This window comes from Syngnathus typhle, linkage group LG11, assembly GCF_033458585.1.
Source record: "Syngnathus typhle isolate RoL2023-S1 ecotype Sweden linkage group LG11, RoL_Styp_1.0, whole genome shotgun sequence".
Classification (NCBI taxonomy): Eukaryota; Metazoa; Chordata; class Actinopteri; order Syngnathiformes; family Syngnathidae; genus Syngnathus; species Syngnathus typhle.
In genome coordinates, this window is record NC_083748.1 from 2,667,527 (window position 1) to 2,695,278 (window position 27,752).

The window sequence follows — 27,752 nt, forward strand, 5'->3', positions numbered from 1 at the left end:
CACACGAGTGACAAGGTTGTATGTCCATGCACATGTGTGTAAACACGTGTACTCCACATTAGTTAACGGGATTAAAAGCATTTCATCAAGACAGGAATTAAATCCACTAGCTCCAATTTTCTAAATGGAGATTTTACAGTGTTTTGGCTTATCGCATTAAGCATCTTGCCATTTAAACGCTGTTAAATGTGTTGCAACACAAATGAGAAGATCCAATCTACAGAATGGATATCATATCCATTCCAGCTGAATGTGGATTGTTGATTCATGTGGGACTGGACAGTAGAATTTTCCTATGGAACCAATAGTTCGCGGCGGATTGATTCATTTATATGCCGGAAGTCCGGTGAACTTCCTGTTTCTTGCAAAGTGACGCCTCGCTCTCGGAACCCGATGCTAATTTTTTAATGGGATTTTACATTGAATGCTAGCATGAAAGGAAAAATATCTTATATTTAAACATACAATGTGTGTGATTGTTTTTGTTGTTTGCTTAGTTTTACATTAAACTGGACAATTTTATGACAAGTGTGTGATTGTTACACCGCTATATTAAGCCTCACACAAGCTCAGAGGTGTCGAATCCAGGTCCAGGAAATAAAATCTCTGCCAGAGTTTAGTATTAGCCACAGGTGCCCCTGAGGCTATAAACCAAACTGTTTCTAATTTTTAAACCTGGATTGGACACCTCTGAACAGCCTTAACTGCCACACAGGAGACAACAGGAGTGTAATTGTTGGGATTGTATAAATGGTTGCCTATCTTCTTCTTTCGTGTAACGTCAAATGTCAAATGTCCAACTCGGTGTCGCGTAGCCATGCTCGCATCTCTAGTCCTAGGTTGAAGAGGCTGGCTTCCGAGGGTGGAGCATATAAGGGGCAGATGTTGATTATATGGTCGGCGGTCTGCTCAGGGTCACCACACTCACATGCCGCACTGTCCGCCAAGCCCCACGTCTTCATTGATGACCCAAAGCGACCGACCCCAGTCCGTAGGCGGTTCAGCATGGTCCATTGCCGGCGTGGTAGGTCGGCTCCTCCGATGGCGCCATCTCCTGGGTCCCAAATGTAGCGGTGGACTCGGGAGGGTCCGGCAGACTCCCACTCCTGCTTCCAAGCTGCTGCCAACCATGCATCTCTGGAGATGTCCTCAGAGGTGGAGTTGAGCATCTCTTGTGCTGCCTTGTTGTAGGGGTGTCGGGACTTGAGTCTGCTTGGAGGTGCTGGTGTTATTGTGGTGTTGTGCAAGATGTGCCAGTCATATTTTTGTGCCTTCCTGGCCAGGGCGAGGGTGGCAGCCTCCCGTCGAAGGCCGGCCGGTGCTATTCCAGCGAGGACCGGCAAGAGGGACACAGGAGTAGGTTTCAAGCATCCAGTTATTATCCGGAGGGAGGTATTAATAGCCACGTCGACCTTTCTCGCATGCGGGCTTCTGCTCCAGACTGGGCTGCAGTATTCCGCTGCAGAGAAGACCAGGGCTTGGGTGGATATTCGCAGCGTCTTAGCGGAGGCTCCCCAGGTTGTTCCAGCGAGGCGGCGGATCAGCGCGGCTCTGGATGTCGCCTTGGCCTTGACTTCTTCCAGGTGTTGTTTGAAGGATAATGTCCGATCCAGGTGTACTCCAAGGTACTTCGGGGCTTGCTGGACCTCCAGGCATTTGTTGTCTACGCGCACCTCAAGTTCTCTCCTGGCTTCTCTGGTGCTAAGATGGTATGCCGCTGCGACTGCCTTTCCGACGCTGAGCTGTAGACGCCACCTCCGAAGGTATGCTATGTATATGGTTGCCTATGAACCAATGCTTGATCTCAATTTGGCATGAAGACTTGTAGCATTCAATTCCTGCTGCCTCTTTATTTTGCTTTGCTCGGAGAACAAAGACGGCAAAAGGCAAACTCCTTCCTTGAGAAATCTTTTCTCCATTGGAAGAAATTCCATAATTCATATCCCAGCATGGTGACACGCCATAACCCTAACCCTAACACACGACATGGATCGAAGTGACACGAGAGCTAATCAAACAAGGATGTGTATTGGTACGTTTGGAAGTGAATTCCACTGAGATTGTCACATTCCCACAAACCTTCAGCACTCCTAAGAGCTCAACTCGCTGTCTGGACGTGGGTGCAAAGCAGACGTTAAATGTGCCTTGTTTTCCATCCTCTTCAAAAGAAACCATTAGTCAAACAAAACAAAGAGCGGCATTTGAGCAGACGTCGCTGGCAGAAGCAGTAAAATCCTCTGCAATTCTCTGCCAGGTTAGTAATTGCTCTTTTTATAGTGCTAATTATTCCCTCTAAGGTGCGCACTGTTGCACACTGCAATTATACGTGCGCCGCTCTGCTATGTGGGCGGGGAGAGCGCTGCACGTACTCCAACCAAGACGTTCAAATCTGATTTGATGCAACATTCAAACAAGGGCGTACTACATTTTCTAAAAACTTGCTAAACTGAAACCGCACAGCAAGTCAGCAACAATAAGCCTTATTCCCGCTCCACTTTTTTGCTTATTTTCACCTGTCTGACCTGCAGGAGCAGTCTGCAAAAGCCCTCTTACAGATAAGGTCTCCTCTGGGAAGCAGCCCACAATGTTTACAGGTGTTCTGCAAGCACCTCTGAGCACGCCGATAGCGCAATCTCTGAAGGAAGAAATAAATGCAACCTTAGCTTGTCTACTGTGGCTGATTCAACGAGTCACGTTTAGATACTGTTCATAGGAATGACTCTTAAGATAAAATCCAGATGTAAAATCTGTCTGTCATATATAATGATTGCCATATTTATAGTCAGATCTTGTAAGTCACAGCTGACAATCACCTTTTTTCCAGAGGAGATTTTGTCGTATCTCGTCCGCTACGATAATTCCATTCTGAGCGGTATCGTCCCCCAGGGAAGATTCCAACCTGTCGTCACATTGTTCCATATTTTTATGAAGCTTTACTGGAAGCTATATTTATCTTTTTTTTCTCTCTTCTGTTCACATTTGTAATCATCCTTCAACCTGAGATTTTAGCAGCGGCTCCCAATTAACCCGACTCCCCTTTCTCTTTGACCTCATCAGCATGCCATTAAGCCTGCACAGTCACAGGGGCCATGTGCTCCATCGCTGAGCTGAAGACAAAGAGTGAGGATGGCGGTAAACCGCTTGAAAAAACATTGTATACAAAGAGACTTCAAAATTAGACACCCTCCTGAGGGTGTTCTGTTTGGACGCAGACCAAAACCTAAAATGCAAGAAGTCAATTTGTGAGGCTCGACGGGCATCTACAGGATTACCTCAACAAGTGTGTTTTTGCTTCATGCTCCCACTGAAGGATGCCAGTCAAAAATGGAAAGCACAATGATAACTTGGAAATTGGAAATGGAAGTTATTGTGACAAAATATGTAGGATTTTTAACAACTGTCCATTTTTGACCAAACTAAGTTAACAAACAGAAATGAAGAGAATCTTACATTCAAAACAGCTCAGCAGTAAAAAGGGGTCCTGTCATGGCTGCTCAGCAAAATGTCGAGAATAAAATCATCAATTTACAGAAAAATAAAAATGTATAAGAAAAAAATCAATGTAGCAGCAAAAGCACAAAGCCACAGTAGTGTTTTGTTGGATATTGATGCATCTCTATTGCATGGTGAGTAATAGAGTGTCGACAGAGATGAGAATAGGAAGAGAGAGCAGACTGTATTTACTTGTGTAGTGAGTCATATAAAGCATCCAGCCGGGTAACTTCACATACAATCTCACTGAGTCAACATCACTTAGTGTCAGCAGGCCAGGGAAACTAGTTAAGGCTCCATTTGTGCCTCTCTCGGCCTCAAACCTCCTTGTTGTGGAGCCGGTCGGATAAAAATAGAAACAACAACAAACGTCTGGTTCAAATGCTTCAGCATTCCAATTAGCAATGGTGAGATAAAATCCAGAGGGTAAAATTCTTACTGTGCTTGTTGCGGTTTTTTTCTTTCTCAGTCAGTTCATTTGGGGTGATAAATGATATTTGAAATTGCAGAGGTTATGTTTATGACATTCTTTAAAAAAGTAACTGTTGACTGGATCTAGTGAAAACAAAAAAAGATTGCCAACGCTGAAAACGTGGTCCGAGGAGGCCAGGGTAATCAATCTATTGAATTTAAATTTCTAGAAGGATTTTTTCTTATTTTTACTTCTAATCTTAGAGTAATGGTTGACTGTAATGGAATGTTACATTTAATATTTGTATCACAATGAAATGTTATTTTATATTGTGTGAAAATATTTATAATTAAATTAGATTACATTAAATTAAATGTTTAAATTCACGAATCTTCGCAAGGCTCCTAACCTCTGAATAATTTATGCAACATAATATCAAGTAGGACAAGTAATCTAATCAATTTGCGTGTGAATGTTGTCAAATAAAAGGACGCATTATTAATCCCCTTTCAAATCAGCATGACCTTATCTTACTCTGCTTCACATCATAATCATCCCCTCAGTCCAACCAATGTTCACATGAAGCACCCTTACTTCAGCACAAATGACCCAATCCGGCACGCGCTGCCTGCCTGCCTGCCGCTGCCTCATTGTTTGTTTTGCAATTGTAATCCACCACCATGAAAGAGGCCAACTTGTGCCAGTTAATTAAAAACCGCAATCAATTTACCTCTCGCAATAACAAAAAGCATTCAATTAAATCACACGTCTCTTTGTTTTCAGTGACAGAACAAACAAACAAAATCAGGGTGGGGGAGATTTGGGAGGTGCTGTTGATTTCCTTCTTCTTCTGCTTGGATTTTGCCTCTCATTTGGTAAACAGAGACTGAAGTGGGGCTCGAGGAGAAAACTGGGCGCGAAGGGGATTAAACAACCCATCCACTGGGCGACTATCAACAACAGCCAGGACCCTTTATTTTATACTGTAATTAACTTGGCGGATCTCAAGGTGTTTCTTGGCTGTGTATACATGAGTTGCTTCTGATAAGTTTGTAGTTGTTAAACATTCAGGTCGTCTCAGAATTCCATTAAATGTATTTTGTTGATAAAAGTTTTGATGAAAAACATGAACACTATTTTCCTTTGCATCTTACAGACCTTTAAGAGATTCAGCCCCCAAAAAGTAAAAAAATGGTATTGTTGATTTCAAATCAGTTATTACCCCCTTGACCTGTTGCTGAGCTCCATGGCTTACCAAGAAACTTTCATACATTTATTGCCGCCTTGAGATCAAAATGCTGTGTTTGTTTATACTGCACATTCCAATGATGTGAAGAACTTAACGAGAACAAATAGTTTGCCAAGATACAGTATGTGTGTGTTTGCTACTGTATGCTGCGCTGTCTTTAAATGACAGACTCGGTCCAGTCATTAACCTTGGATTAGCCTGGCGGAGATGGAGGTCAAGGGTGAGGCCATAAGTGACTTGCTGAAATTGAAACGGATTGCTTCTTTGTGACTGTGGGGGGAAAAAAAAGGGAATGTGGCGGAATTGTCGATAACTGTTTTATTCCACCAAGGACCAATAACTTATTCCAAACTGATACGGTCTATTTCAATAACTTATTCACTGTAGTTTTGCGTGACCAAAATTAAAATTGGTTTACCGTGTTTTTTCATGCATAATGCGCAAAATTTAACTAATTTATTGTCCTAAAATCTGGGGTGCGCATTATGCATGGGGAGAACACTTTTTGAAGAAAATCTCCCTCGAAATAAAACTTGAAATCACACCTTTCTTCTTGTTTGTTGTCAATCGCGCATCGCATTCAGCCATCCTGCCCAACACACTTAGTCAGTAAAATTCCTAATTAACGTCACATCGTTTGATGCGATGGTGCAATCCTTGATGGTGTGTTATTGTCAAATATTGTTTGTTTTTTAATCTCCATCGCAAACCGGATATCATACGGAGGCAGCCATTACAGATGCGCAGAACGGATGCGCAAGACACGTCAGCTATATAAAGAGCGAGAGTTTAGTTCTCTACTTAAATGCGTATTACAGGTAATATTTTATTTCACAACACTTTGCCTTGTTCCTTTCGTCTCTGCTGTTCACTTCAAACACGCTCCATACAAACACAATGCTCTCGTATCAGACGCTTGCTCAATCACCTGCTCGTTTGCTGTCACAATGTACCCTACACAAATCCGAAACATTACTTCGCTATCGAGTTTGCTAGCGCATGCGCAGTGATACTGACCAGTAGAATAACATCCGGTTGTTCCCAAAGATTATCTTTTTTCTTAAATAATTTTACGTTTGCGGATTTAAGTAAGGGTCAAAATTAGGATGCGTATTATACATGGGTACAGGCTTTTTTCCAGCACCGATATGCCATTTTTAGGGTGCGTATTATGCACGGGGGCGCATTATGCGTGGGAAAACACGGTATTTTAACGATTTCTGAAAGTTACGTTTTACAAGAACGGAAAAGTCACCATTTAGTTTGATGTGGAGGTGTCTGGATGGAGTTTCTGAAGGGGACAAAACTTGTTTCATGTGAGTAATTGATGCTTTGCGGCAGGAGAGGAGGGCAAAGCAGGCATGAAATTGCGCAGGGGATCAGATTCGTATCGGCGCGTATGGGGGGGGGGTGCTGAGGGAGAATAACAGAGCCTGGCAGCCCAGGGGTGCTGGATTATAGTCCTGAGGTACAGTGCTGAGTAAATCTTCAATTCTTTAGCGAGCCAATCAGTGGAAAAGCCTTGTATTCTATCAAAGTCCACCGTGAAGATATTGCTGTAGGTGCCAGGACAACTAAGAGATACGTCTTGAAACCCAACCAACTTCTAAAGATGTTGGAGATTGGTTGCCATGTTGTTTGATGATGTCAGAGGGTTGACATGGTGTATTAGGTCACATTAAGAGTTCTGTGGATCGGGGTTTGATTCCCGGATGTGGTTTTCCTACGTGGGTTTGTTTTGTCTGTGCTTGCATAGGATTTCTAATGTAGTCTGGCTTCCTACAAACACACGTTAGCTTAATTGAGAGAATCTAATTTGTTGGTGGGATGTGAGGGTGAATAGTTGGTTTTTCAAATGTGATTGAGTCCAGGGTGTACCCAAAGTCAAAATCACAATGGAAAATAATGGATAGCCTGCGTAAGGACTATTTATTTCCAGTCTGGACATGGAGGAAGGTCATTCATGTATTTTGACAGGAATCTCGGCAATCTTTTATCATGACACCAGTGAATTATTTTAAAAGATTTTCCCCTCTGCATGTCTTCCACTAGATAAAGTTTGAAGCTTTATTTGTAAAATCTACAGCAGAAGCGAGAGCACCGACAGAATGCCAACGGGTCACTCGGCACCAAGAAAATGAAGATGTGAGCGTAGGGGTGTTGGCTGGTCATTTTCCACTTGAATAAGCAGCTGATCTCACATCGTGCTCAGGTTTACGCCACATGAGCACCGGGTGGGGTCAGCGCTCCAGTTTCGGCGGTAGCGTTTACACGCTCATTGTGTTTGCTAGCCGAGTGGAGCACAGCATTGACAAATGCACGGCTCATCGGGATTCCCAAGATGTCGGTCGGTGAATAAGAGGAGGGAATTGGCTGTCAATCCTTAATTAATAAACTCGCCCTCGCCTCCCCCAATCCGCAAAAGGTTGTCTGATCAATAGCTATTGTGCTCCGCCTCAAATGGAAGCCATTTAGATTTATCTGCTAATATTCTGCGTGATAGCCAGAACTAGACTGGAGATGACAGTAGGCTCAAAGCCCATTACCGCCTTACTTACCGTTTTAAATTCTGCTATAGTCACCGCCCTGCCTCTGTCACCAGAGTAACAAATTGAGCAAAAAAATATAGATCTACCCTTCTCTTTCCCAGGACAAGTCAAGGACAACGCGGATCAAAAGCGTAAAGCTGTCCCTTTATTTTCTTTCATTTTTGCTGAGCAGAAATACGATTGTAAAACAGAGATGAATGCATTTTACTGCCAATGTTTTTAGCGCAGTATTTGCAATTTTGGCCAGATTATACGGTGAGTAATTCTCCCCTCATTTGTAATTTGCAGTCAACCCCGCCCCATTTCAATACATGTCGGCTAATTTTTCAAAATCCTCGTCCTGTGATAAATCCTGTCATTAGCTTCCCTTTATCTACAGGCCAGTCAGCAGCAGACACTTTCCGTATCCTAGTCATCTGTCTGCCAGCTTTGACAGAAGAAATATTCCCGCTATTAGTCACAGTGACTTGCGGTCGATGAATAATATCAGCCGTAGTTTAGCACCAACAAAAGCTCAGAGATGCAGTTGAAAATTAGGAGGAATATTGAGCTTTAGCCACGCCGTCGTGGGGTTGCAGAAAGGTGCACCCAAATGCCGCTGTCAGCAGTCAATCAGGGTCACGGCGAAGGAAACCGCTTAGAAAGAAGATTAGAGTTTTTTTTTTTTCAGGAATAGAAAGTTTTTACACCTACGGTATGTACGTCTTTGGAGTAAGAAAGTTCGGGTTGCTAAAGGGTCAAAGGGTCAATCTTCAAAACCGGTTGAATTTCGAAGATTTTAGCAAATCCAGAAAAGTGAAAGTTTAAAGTTTCTATTTCTGTGAAATTTTGTTAAACTTTAATGTACAAAACAAGATGAAACTATTTTCTTGTTTGAGTTTTCATTTAACTTTGAAGACAAGACATATCCCTGAAGATCAACTTCTATTGTTTGATTAAAAACAAAAACATCTCGGCATTTTGAAAATCTGTAATGTTGTTTCAGGAAGATCTTAAAAGTCTCCTCAAGTGCATATGTCAGATCATACGTATCTTCAAATTGTGGCAGCTCACTGATTTAATAGTGTGTCTTCAGACAATCACCTTCCACATCTTTGTTGTTCTTACCTATCTGATGGATTACGGCCCGCCGCGTCCTGCGGTTTATGTTGGATCTGTTCATAAAGCTTTTGGGGCGGAAAGCTTTTTGAGAAATACCATTTATAATTTTTGCAAGAGGTCACGTGGTATTGAATGGATAAATGGGTCAGATTGTCCAACATGCAGTTTGGTGAATGCAACGTTGGTATTGGTGGGCTAGTTGAGAAATATTCCCATACATGTACACGATCACAAACCGATTAATCTTTCTTTAGGGCGGGGGGGGATTCAAAACTTAATCTCCCGTCTACTATGCCACTGGCAGGTCCCGCCTCCCAGTTTAGCACCAACAAAGAGGCTGGAGATTTGCAAAGAGGCTCATAGTGAAAGAATGCCTGTTTATCTCTGTTGTAACCTGCATGCTTGAGCACATTCAACGGGCACGTGCAATTGCACGTTTAGTAGTATTCACTGAAGATCCACCTTGGGCTATTTATTAATTCATTTGTTTAGCGTGTAAAACGCGTGCTTTGCTTACCCCAATGTTGGTCCCTGCAGAAACGAAAGAATCAAAAGGAATGATAATGATGATAATGTCATGTGTCTCTTCCCTCAAACCAGATATCAGTCATAGTACCAAAACTGACCAATGAGAGGCAGTAAAGTGCCACGTGGCACAGAATAATAGTAGCTGAAGAAGAATGGTTTTTTTTAAATATATATTAATTGAAAACTTTACCTCAGTTATTGTTAGATTTATACCTGCTCTATCAACAATGTACCCAAAAATCACTGGGCAAAAACAAAAAAAAAGAGGGGAAATCTCTGTTTGCACTATTGTTTACACAAGAGATTTAAAGGAGAAAATCACTCACCGCTCAGAATAATCTTATAAAGGCCACAGGCCTTGCGTCTTTGCTGACTTTCTTTGCAAAGGATGGGAAAATGCTCAAATATGTGTGCCCCGCTTCAGGTGAGACGCAACGTTCATAAAAAGCATGTCGAGTTATTTGTGGCGGCCCTATGGGACGAGCAGACCATGTCAAAGTTTGACAAAATGATAGATCGTCATCACCCGCGAGACCTATTGTTATGACAGCAAGAAAGATTCTCCGGCATGGTGCAGCAATATCCCCAATCTGATAAACGCAAACAAACACACAAACACGCACGATGGGAAGTCGGCAGAGCTCGGTGATGAATGTACTTTTTACGACATAAATATTGTATCTGGCGCTTTGTGGAAAGTTGTTATTGCTTAAGAATGCAGGAAATCAGTTTAGTCTTGCTGATTCATGACTGTTGTGCTGTTGAAGTACCCAGCATTTGCCACTGGATGTCTCACTCCAGGCTTTTATTTTTTTTATTTTTTTTATTAACTAGGCCACACATCCACACACAGAGTGAGGAGGGAGTCACATGCAGGATGCACATGGTGTGTTTAATACGACCAGGCTAGCCACTCTCCACATGTGTTGAAATCTCCTCTGGGAGGACAGGATAGCATCTGCCACCCTCAATCCATCTCACACATTTCCGGGAAAAAAGCCCAAACCTGACGCTCAGGAGGGCAGAGAGGCGACAGAGAGAGAGAGAGAGAGAGAGAGAGAGAGAGAGAGAGAGAGAGAGAGAGAGAGAGAGAGAGAGAGAGAGAGAGAGAGAGAGAGAGAGAGAGAGAGAGAGAGAGAGAGAGAGAGAGAGAGAGAGAGAGAGAGCCTCTGGATTCTGGCGTCGATAGGCTTGACTTCAGGAAAAAGATGATCATAATAGCACTAATACCATTTTTATGTAATAACCATTTGCGTGACACTTTTCTAAACTCGGGATATAAGAACCATAACAAGGCCATTAACCTGCTTTCAGTATAAGTGCTCAGGACATTGTCAAAGGAAGGCCAGCTGTGTGTTTCACCTGGTCGGCTAGATTTTCCTCCAATTTCTTTTTTTTCCTCCAATTTCTTCTTCTTCTTCGTGTCTGGTGTGACAGATGTTGACAGCATGACAGCCTTAAGAGGTCCACAGTAATAAAGACGGACGCTTTCCTGCTGTCCTTGCACCTTCACAACAATAATAAGGGAATTCTCACAACAAGAATAGCAAGACCAAAGAGAGCAAGACCGCTTCTGGTGGTGTTTCATATTCCTACAGACTTTGAATTTCCATCATCATGAATCCTCACTCAGTCAATTCATGGCGGTAAAAGTTGCTGAGTACAGCTTTGTGTGTTTGTGCGTCACTCAGTGTGACTGTGAAGAAGCGAGCTCCCGGAGTGTGTTATCTATTAATTCCCCCATTAAGTCCTTATCAACAGTATTAATGCTAATTAAGATGCTCTTTAAAATGAAGGCTGGCGGGCGAGCGGGTGCACACGTCTTTACTCAGCAGTGAAGCTGAAAGAGGCGTCGACCTCTTCGTCAGGACCTGCTACTCTTATCTACAAAGGCCGCACTCATTTGGTCATTTGTGGTGGGCATGGCCATGCTTCATTAGAGGCAGTATTATTGCAGTATTATCTTTCCAAAGGTAGATTTTCAGGATCCGGCTCTTGTATTGGAAAACGTTAAAATGTACATGTGTCCCTAATGAAGTGGCTGTGAGGAATTTATGTGTGTTTTGAATTATCCTCTCAAACTCTCACAGGACACGTCGTGGCCGTGGTGATATTTATAGATTCTCTTGTGAGACAAGTGCGTGCTGTGTCGCCTGCATATGGAGCAAACTTATGGACAAACACAGGCAGGGTCACTTTTGTGTGAAAGAAAATTGGTTAGCATCGACAGATCTGCTACGTGCAGAGAGAGCAAGCAGGTGGCTTTCGCACAGAGAGGACAGGCAGGCGGGAAATGCTGAGGTGAATATTGGGTTTGGTGTTCTAGCCGCCCCGGGATGCTTACGAGTCAGCAAAGAAGGAAAAGATGGATGATGAGAGATGAGGAAGCAAATGAAATAGGAATGGTGGAGTGGATAGTGGCTCTAAAATTTCTCCCATCCTATCGGCTTATGTTTTGGGTGCAGAAACTCAAAGTACATCTTCCTTAACATCTGTCCTTTAAAACATTGTGTCCAGGTTTTTTTTTAACTGATTGTCTGCAGTATTTCCTCCAGGAAAACACAGCTGGAAGTCAATTGCTATCACTGAAACAATAGTGCTCCATTTCATGACAAGTTCCTCTGTTTTACTTACCTCCCTCATTAAAATGTCAACATATGAGCCCTTTAGCCTCTCCCTGTGTGGTCCTGATGTCTCTTTCCCTCTACTTCTTGTTTTACTGGAGTCTCTACAATCCAGGCTTTGATGCATGCATGAGGGAGGATATCCTGAAGACCAAAGAGCCCATTACCCAGGGGCCATTAGGCCTCTAGTAGAGCATGTCAATGAGGGCTGAGTCTTGCTCCGTTTTTCACTTGACTTGCGGGCTGAAGTGGTATATATTAGGGGTGTAAATCGCGGTTTTTTCACGATACGATATCATATCGATACAAAGAACTACGATACGATATTTGCCGATATCTTAAAGCCTGCTGCGATCCATTCACGATATATCATGATATAGTGCTCTACGATCGATATATATATATTTTTTAAATAAAAAATATAGAACAATTTCCTGATTTATAACAATTTATACGCAAATTCAAAAAGGTACTGCAAACTCTTTATTTAGGAAATTACAAAAGTATTGTAGTATACAAAGTGCTTATTTTAACACTGAACTTTGATGTCGTGTTTTTTCTTTAAATGTGCGGCGAGATTTGTGCTCCCTGAATATTTGATCACCGCATGGCAGGATTTACAAACTGCACGTGTCTTGTCCGTTGAGCCATCTTTTCTTTGGAATCCAAAGTGCTTCCAAACGCATGACTTGAAGCCTAAAGGGGAGCAAATTTCCTTGTCTTTTTGGACACTAGCCATAGCACCAGCCCAGGAGCCGCGTACTAGTTGTCGACTCCCCTTTCACGTGCCTGCTCTGCTCACAACACAACACGCCGCCGCGCCACTGCTCCCGGAAAAAGGAAGCAAGCAACAATGAACTGGATTTCAAAATAAAGTCGCGTCTAATGTCCGAGGTCAAACACGGCGATATAAATCGATGTTTACGTTTAGCATCGATGCCAATAAATCGTAGAGCATTAAATCGATTAATCGATGTGTATCGATGAATCGTTACACCCCTAATATATATATATATATATATATATATATATGTATATACTATATATAGATATAGATATGTTTTTATAGCTAGCATGTTAATATATAGAAAAATATATATTTTATTTATTTTTTTCTATATATTAGCATGCTACCACGATGCGCTCTTCTCGCCGTAACATTTGATATAGTGCTTGTTGGCCCACTGTTGCACGGTCGGAGGTTGCCTCATTAATTGGTGCTGTTGTTCTTTCATGCAAACTAAGAGCAAGGGGGAGTGAGTCATCATCATCAGGATGAAATGCTCTGACATTTGAGCATGAAAAGTCCCAGGGTGCCTTGCGGCCCAACATTGCTGCTTGGCTGTGTTTGTGTCTTGCAGTCAAGGAGGATGGCAAAGCGCCGTGGTCTGACTGAGAGAGATGTGAGGATTTTTTTGTCATTTTTTTTTGTTTTTTTGTAAAATCCTGAATGATTTGAAATTACCCTAATTTGTGTTAGTTTAAAAAATAGTCAGTCACATTTTCTTCATTTTTTATACTCTGAGCTTGATACCGAACAGACAATAGAGCGGGCTGTACGCTGGAAGGTACACAAGGAAGGTGACCTTGATTGCTGGAATCAGTCACACCATCTCTTTCCATATCTCCCCCTCAAATACAAGGGCGGACTGCAGTTGAGAAAAAATCCTCTGCCTGCCCACGACGCACCTGGTGAAGGAGTGACACGATATCATGCGCCTATTTTTGCATGGAGCACTTGAGACCCTTTGAAGTTCGCCAAGAGCGCCAGCGGTTGTCTCTCAAGGGCGACCGACTATCATCTGCCATGAAAATGACACCGCCGCCCTATCCGCACCCGTCTAATCAGAAATCTTACTGTTGGGCGTGATGACTCGGTGAGGTTTTACCGCATGTGAGGCTTCCCCTTTTTTGGCGTAGTGCGGCAGAACATTAGTGGTGAAGGAGGTTAGGCAAGAAGGTGAAGATAAGATGCAGTGCTGTGTCGAGAGGCCTGTCCCCTTCTGCGTCAGTCACTTGAGGACAACAGCCAATAAGAGAAATTCTTTTTCATTTGCACCGTTTGTCCAACCAACCCGGCTCGAGTTTATTGATCAGTGTTTTTACCAAACTGATGATCCCTTTAACAAATACGATTAATCGACCCTTAATATACCGTAATTTCCGGACTATAAATCGTGTTTTTTTTCATAGTTTGGGTGGGGGGGCGACTTATACTCAGGAGCGATTTATATACATATATATGTTTTTTTCACTTTTTGGGGCATTTTATGTCTGGTGCGACTTATACTCCGATGCGATTTATAGTCCGAAAATTACGGTACTTGCAATTTACATTCAATTTAAGATTATGTCTTCAGTTGAAAATTAGAGATTAAGTTCAGTATTTTTTTTTGTTGCTGTGGTACTAAAGTTTATAATCTCTAACATGCTTAAAGCTTGTTTTCCACTGCGGGAGACTCCAAAATATATGTAGCCTATATTAGTACTGAGACTCTGTGCACTATTGCATTTTGTGGTATTTACTATACAAGTCCTTAAGTGATTTGGATGGCTCAAAAAAAAAAAAAAAAAGATTGGATTTTTTTTCCTGACTCCAGTAACAGTATATTTGGCATGTTCGCCATCATTTAGACATCATGGAAGCCGAACCTTGCCAACGCAAAGGCTAACTTCAAAATAAAAGCTTACCAATACACTCAAGTCAACAAGCAGAAATCTGTGCAAGAGAATGTTCATCCATCTGAACACGTAAAAAAATAAATTCGAATTCAATTTGCATCCACGTTTCTGAGCGGTCGTCAATGAATCTAAGGTGAACGATTAAGGCTTGTTTAAATGGAAAGAAGCAAGTCAAGGTGGCTGTGAGTCAGCAGGGATGTTCAATGCAAGTCAGCCTGCCAACATTAGTCTGCTCTTATCACTATAATGTCACCACGGAAAGTATTGCCAGCAAGAAATGCAAAGCAAAAGAAATTTCCCAGAGGGACACAGTTTTCCACTAAACAAATAAACTGATTGTATTTCTACCACCATCAACAAAGACTCATCAGACAAAAGATTCAAAGTGTTTATTGTCATATGTACAAAAGTGATTATAGGTACTTCCAGATCAGTCTTGGTACTCTGGCAGAGGATGCTTACCATTGTTATGAGTAACATGTGCTGTCAGGTACACAACACACTGTAAGAACACCCTTGATGTTTTTTTTGGTCACTGCGGGTTGTCTTACATTTTAAAAATTAGGACATATCACTTTCGTATTTTTCCAAACTGAGTCCCCTGGGCCGTAATAGCGTGAGGTTTCTTTTATTTGACTTCCTGGTGAGAGCTGTGACTTGGCGTGCGTGTTGTCTCTGTCTGTACACAGGCAGGGCTTTGGATTGTTTTTGAACTCCTGCTGAGTTCTTTGCCGTGCTTTGTCATCTCTTCCAAAACAATTCCCCTCGTTCTTGTCATAGCGCGGACAGAAGTGCTGTGTGGCAAACCTGCAGATTGCTGTGTGGCTTTTTTTTTTTTTTTTGCAACTTCCTTAACACATGTACACACACGGCAAAAGGACTCTGTCAGCGGTGGGGACAAAACTAGATGAACATGTATTTTTTTAATAGGCAGAGATAAATTTACCGTTTTTTTCCGTGTATAGTGCGCCCCCATGTATAGTACGCACCCTAAGAATGGCATGCTGATGCTGGAAAAAAGCTTGTACCCATGTATAATACGTACCCAATTTTTATGAATTTAAAAAAAAAAAAAAAAATTTTTTTTTTATTTTTTAAGTCCCAATGATCGTCACACACGCAGGGAGGCAATGGGTCCCATTTTTATAGTCTTTGGTATGGTCTTAACTAGGCTGGATGTAAATTTTTTTGTTGGCGTTGATTTCTCCGACTGCCCGTAAACGCACCACCGCGCTCCGTGCGCGCACGGGAAAGAGACGGCTCTGTATGGGAGAGACGTTGAAGAGGAATAAAAACACCCTTGGAAACCAAAACTTGCCCCTCGTCGTGACTCGGAGCCGCAACAAATGTTTCGGATTTGTGTAGGGTACATTGTGACAGACAGCAAACTAGCAGGTGATCGAGCGAGCGTCTGATACAAGAGCATTGCAGTCGTATGGAGCGTGTTTGAAATGAACAGCAGAGACGAAAGGAACAAGGCAAAGTGTTGTGAAATAAAATATTACCTGTAATACGCATTTTGTTATTTGCTGATTGAAACTGCTAATTAAACTGTGAATTGAAACTAATAGGAAGAAAATATATCTCGCTCTTAATATAGCTGACGTGTCTTGCGCATACGTTCTGCGCATCTGTAATGGCGGCCTCCGTATGACGTCCGGTCCGCGATGGAGATTAAAAACAAACAATATTTGACAATAACACACCATCAAGGATTGCACCATCGCATCAAACGATGTGTCGTCAATTATGGATTTTTTTGACTAAGTGTGTTGGGCACGATGGCTGAATGCGATGCGCGATTGACAACAAACAATTTCGGGGGAGATTTGTCATGTCTCGTCCCCAGTTTTGCTATGTGTCTAGGTTGCCATAGTTTCTGTTCGCGTCGCCCCTCTCTTCCTGTGTCACCTCAATCGATGTAACGTGTTTTGTATTTAAGTCCTGTCTGCCCCTCGCTCACCGTTGGATCATTGCATGTGTTACTGTCATTCTGTTCCTGTCTTTGGTACTGTCACCCTGTCTTTTTGTTCCACGACTTTGTCGGTCAGTCCTGTTGTTGGTTTTGTTGTACCATGACTTTCTTTAAAAAAAAAAAAAAAAAAAAAAAAAAATTAAAAAAAATTTTTTGTACCCATGTATAATACGCACCCCAGATTTTAGGACAATAAATTAGTTAAATTTTGCGCACTATACACGGAAAAAAACGGTAAAAAAATGCTGAGTAATTTTTCTAGTGGAAGCGAAGAAACATTTTTTCCCTACTGTTGTGCACGGAAATACACCTGTCACTTGTGGTGAAAAAAGCTATTTCTCAACATCATGGTGTCTGCTTTCCGTGAACATGCCTATTTTTGCCCTCCAGCTAGATTATTGAACAAGCAGAAGGGAAGGAGAAAAACATAACAGGACACCAGAATACTTACAAGAATTCATAGTGAAAACTATATTTCTTTATTCAGTGCCCAGGGGTGTGAATTAACTTTACTACAGATAGTAGAATTTGTTTCTTGACAGTACGGCATTTATTTATGAAATCTTAATAGAGAATTGCTGTAAGCTCCATGTTACAATGGCTCCTCATATTAGCATTAGTGATCTCTCTTTTTCTTTTTTCTTTTTTGGAGTGCTTACAGCACAGTTGATGATGGAACAAATTCTGTTGGAGAAAAATACTGAAAAGACCACAAGTTCCTCAAAACCACCACTTTGACAAACATTTGGATATGTGATGCTTTGTTGTGCGAGCACTGCAGCTCTGCTTACCTTTTGGCTTTCACGTGATAGTTCTTGTGTGGACTAGCTTGAAAATAGCTGAGTTTCCCGTCTGTCTAGCTGTCAGGTAATGAGCAAGGCAACTCAGTGTGTTTTTGCCAATATGTTAAATCTCTTAACATAATAATTGCACTCATGAGTGGGCAGGCACTCCAGAGACCCAACTGTTTTTATATGCACAATTAAACAGTGCATTTTGCGTAGTATGTTTCCTTTGAATGGGTAACGCACAAAGTGGTCTCAAAATAGTCCAAACAATCATTTGTTAAAGGTAATGATGCGCCAGTCTTGGAACAGGCAAGTTGGGCTGGACTTCATGCTGAATTGGATCTAAGCTCAATTTCATCCAAATGGGATAGTGTTAAGGTCTGAATCAGACCTTGTCCAAATTAGCATTAAATATTTTAAATTAAATCAGTTATCTTGCAGTCTTCAGATTTGATTCTCAAATTTACGACATACTTTACATATTAAATGATTAAATTTTTCTCTCAAATGGACCTACATATATCTAAAATACATTCTGACTTTAATTTTGAAAATATACTGCTTTTTCTCAAATATTTCTGCATGAGACAAAATCTAGCCATTAAATCAGAATTAGGCAGTTGGAACTGCAATCAAAATCCAGCCCAAGTCAAACGAATGCGATTTATTGAGCAGGAGGTCCCCAAGGTGGTGCACTGAAAGTTTACAACCCAGTTAGTCCCATAACCCCCCTCAGGAGTCTCCGACTCTAATAATAAAGATAAAGCCCCTGGTTTGTATTTATCGTCCCGACTTTTCCAAATTTGGGGATGAAACGATGCACGGAGAGTGACATGAGGAGGAGGAGCGGGCCAGATGCGCCTGGAGGGGGGTTTGTCATTTACGTGAAGCCAGAGTCTAAACGCGAAGTTATGTGATCAGAAATTAAATGTATAATGCATTTTAGATACCACTAAAAAAATATTTAACGGGGACGCCCATATTCTGCATGGTCAAAGGTTTGTCATGTTGGTGATAGATATGCTTTATTTTTTTTATTTTTTTATTTTTTTTATCCTTGAAGATATACCACTTTAATTCGGTAAAAGATATTACTATTTATCGCATCTTTAATTGTTAATTTGCACCCCCGCTCAAAATATACAATTGCTTTATTATTATATTCTAATCATAATCAGCGAGTATGACTGCCGCTCACTGCACTTGAAATGTATTGGCGCAGACGTCATTTTCTGACGTCTTATTTTGAATCTTCCGCACCGGATATGGTTGACACTTGCATCTTGACTCACTTGTCGGTTTCGTCGGAGGCAGCGGTGGGGAGAGCGGAGGAGAGCGAGCGAGAAAGAGAGAGATAGAGAGGCAGAGCCAGGGAGCAAATGTGCACGGCGGCGGCGGCGGCGAGGGAGGGAGGACAGAGCAAATAGGTGCACATCATCCTCATCATCGGCAGCGGAGCATCCTCCTCATCCTCATCTCCACCGCCAAGGAGTGACATTCTCTCTCTCTCCCCTGGATAGCGGCGGAAGAGTCCTCAAGCCTTCCGCTCGACCATCCAGCAGCTCCCGGCGCGGCGCGCACTTACTGTCCAACCCCCTCCCCTTCGCCTCTCTTCGAACTAGGTTTATTCTTAGCTCGGCTGCAGGAGACTGCTGTCCCCACCAACCTACGCCGTCCTGCATCCCCCTGGCCTTCGGGCTTATTTCTCCCACTTTGTTGAATATTTCATGGGGAAAATGGCGATCGGAGCCCCGTCGTACGGCGCGCTCTGCCTCCTGTGCATCCAAACTGTACTTCTCGTGTGCGTGTCCACGCCGACCGCCGGGACGCACCACTTCCCGCAGCACTACACGTAAGTGACAGTCTCTTCATTTGAGGGGTCCAGGGATGGTAGGACAGGTGGCCCCGAGAGCGCACGCTTTGCACATTTGTTCCAGCGCGCAACTTCCGTCTGTGATGCTGCATATTATATTATATTATATTATATTATATTATATTATATTATATTATATTATATTATATTATATTATATTATATTATATTATATTATATTATATTATATTATATTATATTATATTATATTATATTATATTATATTATTATGCACACGCACGATGTCACCTTGTAGAAACGCCTCTCGTGTTTGTTATTGTGGTCTGGAAATGACGCTTAACTTATAAAACATGGTGAATGATTACATTGCTCAAAACTAAAATAATTTGATTTCACCTACATGACAGCAGAGGGACATGGATGGATGCACTCTGCGATGTCACCCCAGCATACATCCATCCATCTAGATTCTAGAGCAATTGAGTTCATTCCCATGAAGAAACTTCAACTTGAGAAATATCATCTCATCCTATGATCCTATGAATACGTCATGACCAACTCTATAAACTTTATAAAACAGTACTATACTGTAGCCTAAATGGAGAATGTAAACACGTCAAATATTTTTAATAAAAGTATTGCGTTAGAAATTCTATAAGTCACTCAAACCTAACTAAGAAATGGAAGTACCGGTGACTAGTAGTAGCACTGTCCTGAGATTCTGGGTTTGATTCTCGGTTATGTGTTAAGTGTGATCAAGCACGCATAACATATGGCCAGTGCAATTTGTAAACCAAATGTAGCACAATGTCACAATCAAGTCCTCCCTGTACTTGCATGGGTTTTCTCCTGCTTCCTCCCACATCTCCCAAAATGTTCTTTTAAGATTGTAAAATTTCCAAAGGTTTGAGTCAATGCTTATTTGTCTGTATGTGCCCTGCCATTGACTGGGGACCTGTCCAGGGTAGCCAGCGTTTTCTCTATAGTCAGTCGGGATAGTTCCCGGCTCACTTGTGATGGATGAATAATAAATATTATTTGCACGTGCTTCTACCCTCCTCCCCACCCACCGTTCCACTTACCTGATGGCTCCCCCGCCTGCCCATAACGAATCCTGCCTGCATCCTCTGGGGCTTTGTTATTGAGATGATCAAGGTGACTTTGAAGGCGACGTCACTTACCATTCACCGGCGATTAACTTTAAACTCCCGTTAACGGCACCGTTTATTTGACCGCCCAAGTCAGCGTGAAATAAAAAAGCTCCAATGGGGTGAGTGAATTATTAACCCGTTCTGGTTAGTTGGCGATCATTCACCGCAATCACCTTTTGTTGTTTGTGTTTAAGAGCATGGTGCTGTTGTCTGTATGTATGAAGCCCTTGAGGCTTATTAAGGAAAATTATTCTGCTGTTTATTATATATATATATTTTTTTGGTACTCAAGTACCACAATTCAATAAAATGCTTGAAGATTATTTTCTACATCTGGTATGCTTTTAATTGACGTTGCAAAGACAAGTCGTGCCAGCCACTGCAACAATTGTTGCTGCTATGCAAGCTGGTAACATAACGTCAATCTGGCGAGGCCAGCTACAAAATAATATCATTCCAATTGCAATAATACATGGAAATCAGCTTCTTGGTAAGTTTAGGAATTGTTTTCGACAGTGCTAGACAGAGTGGCGGCTGACTTGATTCGTCTTCCCGACTGAAAGTTGGATAGTTGGAGCCCAGTTTAAGTTTATATTGCCATCACAAAATGTTTGACACCAACAAGAACGCAACCTAATCCTGGAATCAAGTTCAATTGCTAATTAAGGATGCTAAAATAAACCCGCCCTCTAATTAATGACACTGACATTCTATTAAACGGCACCTGTTGCCAGCATTAACGGCTAGTAGCTAGCCACTAAGCGACTTCCCCAAATAGGCTGATGAGTCGTCATATTTCTTCTCAAAGACCGTTTAATGGATGATAATGTCTCTGATCATTTTGATGCTAACAACCTTACACAGATTGTAGGCGGACTTGATTTTAGAATGCCAAAGAAAAAGCAAAATACAAACAAATCCTTTTGATGCTCACTAAGATGAAGTTGCACATGTTGAGGCAATTTTGTGGTTGAATTCATTGTACTTTGTTCCGATGTATTTACTCTTCCTCTCATCTGACTTCCTGTTCAATTAAAAAGAATAGATTAGTATGCTTGTTGTGTATGTCTGAAGCTGATGTGTAATGGCACCATCTCCGCCTTCAGACCAGCTTCTCCCCTTTAAACTAAGCAAATTTATGCATAACATTGATTTCTACTAGATTCATTCATTTTAATAACATGGATTTTTATTAACCAAAAGTCAAAACTAGCCATAAATTAATAACGATATGGTGGTAAGAGATTAATGGATTTTTTTCTTCCATCCATCCATCCATCTTCTTCCGCTTATCCGGGGTCGGGTCGCGGGGGCAGCAGCTTCAGGAGGGACTCCCAGACTTCCCTCTCCCCAGCCACTTCGTCTAGCTCATCCCGGGGGATCCCAAGGCGTTCCCAGGCCAGCTGAGAGACATAGTCTCTCCAGCGCGTCCTGGGTCGTCCCCGGGGTCTCCTACCGGTGGGACATGCCCGGAACACCTCCCCAGGGAGGCGTCCAGGAGGCATCCTGATGAGATGCCCGAGCCACCTCATCTGGCTCCTCTCAACGTGGAGGAGCAGCGACTCTACTCCGAGTCTCTCCCGGATGACCGAACTTCTCACCCTATCTCTAAGGGAGAGCCCGGACATCCTGCGGAGAAAACTCATTTCGGCCGCTTGTATCCGGGATCTCGTTCTTTCGGTCACGACCCATAGCTCGTGACCATAGGTGAGGGTAGGAGCGTAAATCGACCGGTAAATTGAGAGCTTTGCCTTTTGGCTCAGCTCTCTCTTTACCACGACGGACCGGTACAAAGTCCGCATTACTGCCGACGCTGCACCGATCCGCCTGTCGATCTCGCGCTCCATCCTCCCCTCACTCGTGAACAAGACCCCAAGATACTTAAACTCCTCCACTTGGGGCAGGATCTCATCCCCGACCTGGAGAGGGCATTCCACCCTTTTCCGATCGAGGACCATGGACTCGGATTTGGAGGTGCTGACCTTCATCCCGACCGCTTCACACTCGGCTGCGAACCGCTCCAGTGAGAGCTGGAGATCACGGCCTGAAGAAGCCAACAGCACCACGTCGTCTGCAAAAAGCAGAGACGCGATGCTGAGGTCCCCAAACCGGACACCCTCAACGCCTCGGCTGCGCCTAGAAATTCTGTCCATAAAAACTATGAACAGAATCGGTGACAAAGGGCAGCCTTGGCGGAGTCCAACCCTCACTGAGAACGAATCCGACTTACTGCCGGAAATGCGGACCAAACTCTGGCATCGGTGATACAGGGACCGAACCGCCCTTGGATGGATTTTTTTCTTCTCCAAATTATATTGGTACTTCTAAAGTTGAAAGCCCTCAAAGTAACAACAGAAATCTTCAAAAGTCTAACAAACCTTGGTGTTCATGCTGTTATTGCAAGACAACAAATATGGATGAGTGTGGATGAGCTGCACACATGTGATTTTCTTTTTCTTTTTCATTTGTAAGGATGCACCATTTACCATAGTAACATAAATGTTGAGCAATAGAAACATTATTTCTCATGGGCAAATTATGAAGTGTTGCTTGTTTCAGTATCAACAGGAAGTGTATCCTGTGGTAGGTCATGTTTCAGCCTTTGTTAGATCCGGTAAATCTGCTGTCGTTTTTGTCTCTGGTGGAAATCTGACATTTAAAGCTGACATTTGTACTCACAAACAAATATCCAATTGATATTCCCACGCTATCATGCATAGTTTTGCGAATTTTGAAAGTTGGAAGTGTCCGTCCATCCATCCATCCATCCATCCATCCATCCATCCATCCATCCATCCATCCATCCATCCATCCATCCATCCATCCATCCATCCATCCATCCATCCATCCATCCATCCATCCATCCATCCATCCATCCGTCCGTCCGTCCATCCATCCATCCATCCAATCCATCCAACCCATCCATCCATCGCCATATTGCGGATTCTCGTATGCTTTTCAGTTTCAAATACTTCCACATCTTTGCAACCCTACGGAGACTGCTGGTTGACTACAAAGTTTCTTGATCTGATTGCTGCAGCAAGCATCAGAGTTATCTTCACGTCGTTCAGCTTGTGTCCAGGCTACCTGCTGCTTTTTAAATCATCCCATGAGCGTCTTGATCCATTAAGTAATTTGTTCCTTGCTGTGAGATGGGCTCTGGCAATCACCATGCCTTTGATCTACTAATTCCAAATTTGGCTGCCGTCTGATGGAGATCAGCTCCCCCGCTCCCCGCTCGGGGTGCCTTTCTGTCCGACCCAAGCAGTTTTAGTGCAGAGTTGCTGATGTCTTGCCACTGCTGGCCAGATATGTGCATGCATAAGGGAGTGGTAGGGCGGGCTAGTGGGCAGCTGGGGATGGTTAGCGGTGCTGATGACAAGCCCGTGCATTAGCAGATAAGAAGGTCAAGGGACCGCGAGTGGGGCATCAACCACTTAGGTAGGCTACATGCCAGGAAGTACTCTGGCTCACTAGCCGACGTGAGGTTTTTCCTCACAACACATTGAAGCAACCGTTTTAAATTCCCTGAGGACTCTACAAAATAAATAAATAAATAAATAAATAAATAAATAAATAAATAAATAAATAAATAAATAAATAAATAAATAAATAAATAAATAAATAAATAAATAAATAAATAAATAATCTTAAAATGAAGTATTCTACTTATTGGTTAATTGTGTAATCGAATCGAAAGTGATTCTCTGCAATGTGCATGTGAATGTGAGGTGTGTATTATATTTGTCCACCAGAGGTCACTGTCCCCACGTTCTACTCTAGTGTCTGTGACTTTGAGTGTTTATGGTTATAGAAGGCGTGGCCTGGCTTGACGTGTAATATGAGTGTCTGCATTGAAAATTGGTAATACATTCAAATTAGGGATGGTAAGCGATATTTACTTTGCTACCCTTACGTTGGCAAATTTACAACCGTTATCTGTATGTGGCCTGTGATTGGCTTGCAACCAGTCCCACAAGTGCTAATGTGTGTTGATTTGCAATCAAAATGTCTCATTTTCTTCTCCAGAATGATTCACTGGGCCGCTCGCATCGAGAAGGAGCTGGAAAAAGTTCTGCAGCACGTCACCGGGACGCAGCAGTTGAGATCGGTGAGTTGACGTCACATTTGCAAGACGCTGCATTATTAAAAATGACTGCGTGAAGTGTTATAATCAGTGCCTTCTTGCACGAGGCTGTGTGTAGCAAAATGGCTTTGGCAAGCCGTGGTTCACGCAATTTTTATTTATTTATACAGAGTTAATGTTCAAACTGTGTATAATGCTCTGACAACTAATATTAAATATAGCCTTTAGAAATAAAGTTATTTTTTGTAAACTCTTTGGCCTACTACACTACTGTATTTTATTTATGCACTACTTTTGAATGGAATATTACCAAAATAGTTGAAAATGACTTGTATATCAATAATTAATTCTGACGTGATGGATTGTTATGTAAGGTTGGGGATAATTTACATAACCCCACATTAATGTTGATTTTTTTTTTTCTAAATATGCCACTTGCTGTAAAACTACATGGAAACACAAATATGTTAAAGTCGAACACATTTCTGTCTTTATGGACATTTCCTTTTCTCAGCATTTCCATGCAGTAGAATGGGCGGAGCTTTGTAGTAGATTGAGTTTAACCTACACGACAATTGTTTGAGGTTTCCTCTGTGGACTTAAACCAATGACCCATGGTTGTTCAAATGACGCCGGTCTCTTGTGACATCCAGGACGCTGCTTCGTCTGCACGTCTCGTGCAGGGTGTCCATATGGTTGTGTGTGTGTGTGTGTGTGTGTGGGCGTCAGGGAATTTATCAAGGCCTTTAATGGGAATGATCACGTGTCTTGTTAAATGGCCCAGTGTGCTTAGGATTGCCGTTTTCTAAATGGATGTCTAGCCATATATGTGCCTGATAGAAATCTTGCCAGCTGCTAACTAGATCACATCCCTATTTTTTTCACCTTTCTCCCCTTTTCTCATGCTTATTTTCTTCCCACATACTAAAATCCTCTTAATTGTGTGCCAATTTTATTTTTGGTTTTGCCGAGTGTGGGAAAGCAGTCGGATATGGTCTGTTTAGGTCCCACTGCTGATTTCTTTCGGGGCATGAGAGAAAATAAGTTGACCGCAATGTTGAAAGAAGGGAATAATCATTTTTAAAATATATTAATAATAATATTAATTTTGCGAATAGTTGAAAATTACTCTCTGAGCTCTAATACTCTGATTATTTATTTGAGAAGCACTTTTTGTACATAGATTCAAAAGGAGCCAATGAGAAACAGTAAGTATACCGCCCTTCCTTTATTGCTCGTTGTAGTTTGTAGTGGCGTGCAACTGCTCCGCATCATCCTGATTTGATATTTGGATCACCTAATAAAAATTGTTATTCACTTACTAACATATCCCCTCGAGGCAGTTCAGTTTACACTATCTGGTTTATTTATTTATTTACAGGCTCGAGTTCACTCACTCACATTCTCATACTAACTCAATTATGTCACAGCAATGTGATGAACCCCCCCCCCCCCCACCCCCCCTCAGAATTTGTGCTTTTGGCGCAAGGAAACTGCGTCTTTCCTGTCATCACTTCTGGGAAATGTATCCGTAAACAGATGATGACTTCAAACGCAAAAACTGACAAGGGCCCGGGACAAAGCACTCCGTAGGAACGGATTAGATTTTTTTTTTAAGAGTTGCCACCACTGCAAACTACAACCTATTTGGAACTGAATACTTCTTTTAGTGTATCAATTAAAATGGAGCTTATGTATTTTGGTAGCAGCCATTTTGCACTAGATCTTATTACGTATGCTCCATTGTACCTAATGCAAAGTCCGCTATGTTTTGTTAGAGCTGCATGCGCAAAGGAGTCGAAGTTTGAGAGTGTGAGGATAGACAAGGAGCGTAGGCAACTGTTGGAGTGTAGGAGGAAAGATTTTTGAGACCTTGTGGAGTACGAATGATGAATCTCTTTGACAATTAACAAAGATGGTCAGCCTTTTTTTTTTTTAATGTTCTTTACATTTATTTCCAATTTGCAAAGATGGATTTTACAATAACTAAGATTCTTGAGAGATGCATCATTTAAGCATGTGGATGCTGTTTATAGTTTCCATATTATCCTGCAATTGCGTGTGATGTGTTCCAGCGCGCAATGATGAGAGGCAACAACGGACGTCGCCATTGTGTCCACATCCTCGGGCTTACTCCGAGCGGTTTTAATAGACACGTGTGTAGAGCGCCCACACGTAGCATATTTCCGCAGTCATATTTGTAAAGGCGTCATTTTTGTCCATTATGCAGTAGCACCATTTTGCACGTTTTCTGCTACTTATGATTGATGTATGTTCGAAGAACTTGGGCAAATTCAGGCAATATCTCAGAAATTGTGTTGCAAAAAAAAAAAAGACCATCATCAAGGTGAATGAGGCCCTAAGTTGAAAACCTGAATGCTGAAAATGTGTCCACCGCGCTTCCATGAACACCCCGCTCCATTTTTTTTGCTTCCCTTGATTACTGGAAAATGGAAAGTGCCAGACATCCATAGGAATACAAACGTATGCACACGTGCACACACACATAGTTGAGGAGGGCGGGGATGCAATAGCGCTTAGGGGTTCTTGGATTCACTCCATCACAGAGGAGATTAATGTTTAATTTCATAGACATTTTGTGTCTTGGTATCACTTGCCCTTCACACCGGCCAGCTGTCTGCAGGTTAACTCCACCCTCTTTCACGCAGTGTTGCTGGAATTGCTCTATTTTCGTAGACAGTCGATGCGCATTTGGATGTAAAAACTGGAAAAACTTCACATTTTTCGATTTTTGTAAGCGGAATTATTCAATCAATCATATTGTGTTGTCAAGAAAGTGTTTAAACATAAAAACGAAAAAACTATTATTTGAAACGAGATCATTATGTTTTTAAGGTCATTTTTGATCAAACAAAATTCCCAGGATTAGCGCTAACAACATTAACATGTCCTGAAACCAAATTCAATTAAGAATTAAGGATTCTAATAATTAAAAGCTTCTCCTTTTCACTGATCCGTCACACGAACAATGACATGAAGTTGGGATCGGTGCCATTTGTTAGGCCTCCGTTCTCAGTTTACAGGAAAATTCAATGGCTGCTCCTCCTCTCACTGTGTGAAGTTACCTTTAAAGGCTAGAGAGGGACTGCTACAGAATTCACAACTCTCCCCTTGCTCCTTGGATGTTTCACAGCAGCTACTTGTATCTGAATGTGTGCAAACTCCTTATGTAGGAGCGATACGCAGCTGGTCTCGCTCAGCTTTGAGTCTTAAGTAGATGCACCATGGCAACGGGTGTTTGAGGTTACCTCTGGACCTTA

At 42.1% G+C, this 27,752-nt stretch overlaps 1 protein-coding gene across 4 annotated transcripts in view; it reads left to right on the forward strand.

The window, feature by feature from the left end:
• Positions 1–1,233: 1,233 nt before the first annotated feature.
• cacna2d2a (calcium channel, voltage-dependent, alpha 2/delta subunit 2a) overlaps positions 1,234–27,752 on the forward strand; it is a 132,139-nt gene continuing 105,620 nt past the window's right edge. For 2 of the 4 annotated variants that reach the window (XM_061290240.1, XM_061290241.1), the window contains exons 1-2: positions 1,234–1,763; positions 24,414–24,495. In XM_061290240.1, coding sequence (XP_061146224.1) covers positions 1,249–1,763; positions 24,414–24,495 — 597 coding nt within the window. In that variant the 5' untranslated portion in view covers positions 1,234–1,248. Of the gene's footprint in view, positions 1,764–18,706; positions 19,253–24,413; positions 24,496–27,752 lie in introns of those variants that run through there. The other 2 variants (XM_061290243.1, XM_061290244.1) reach the window with 1 other exon arrangement.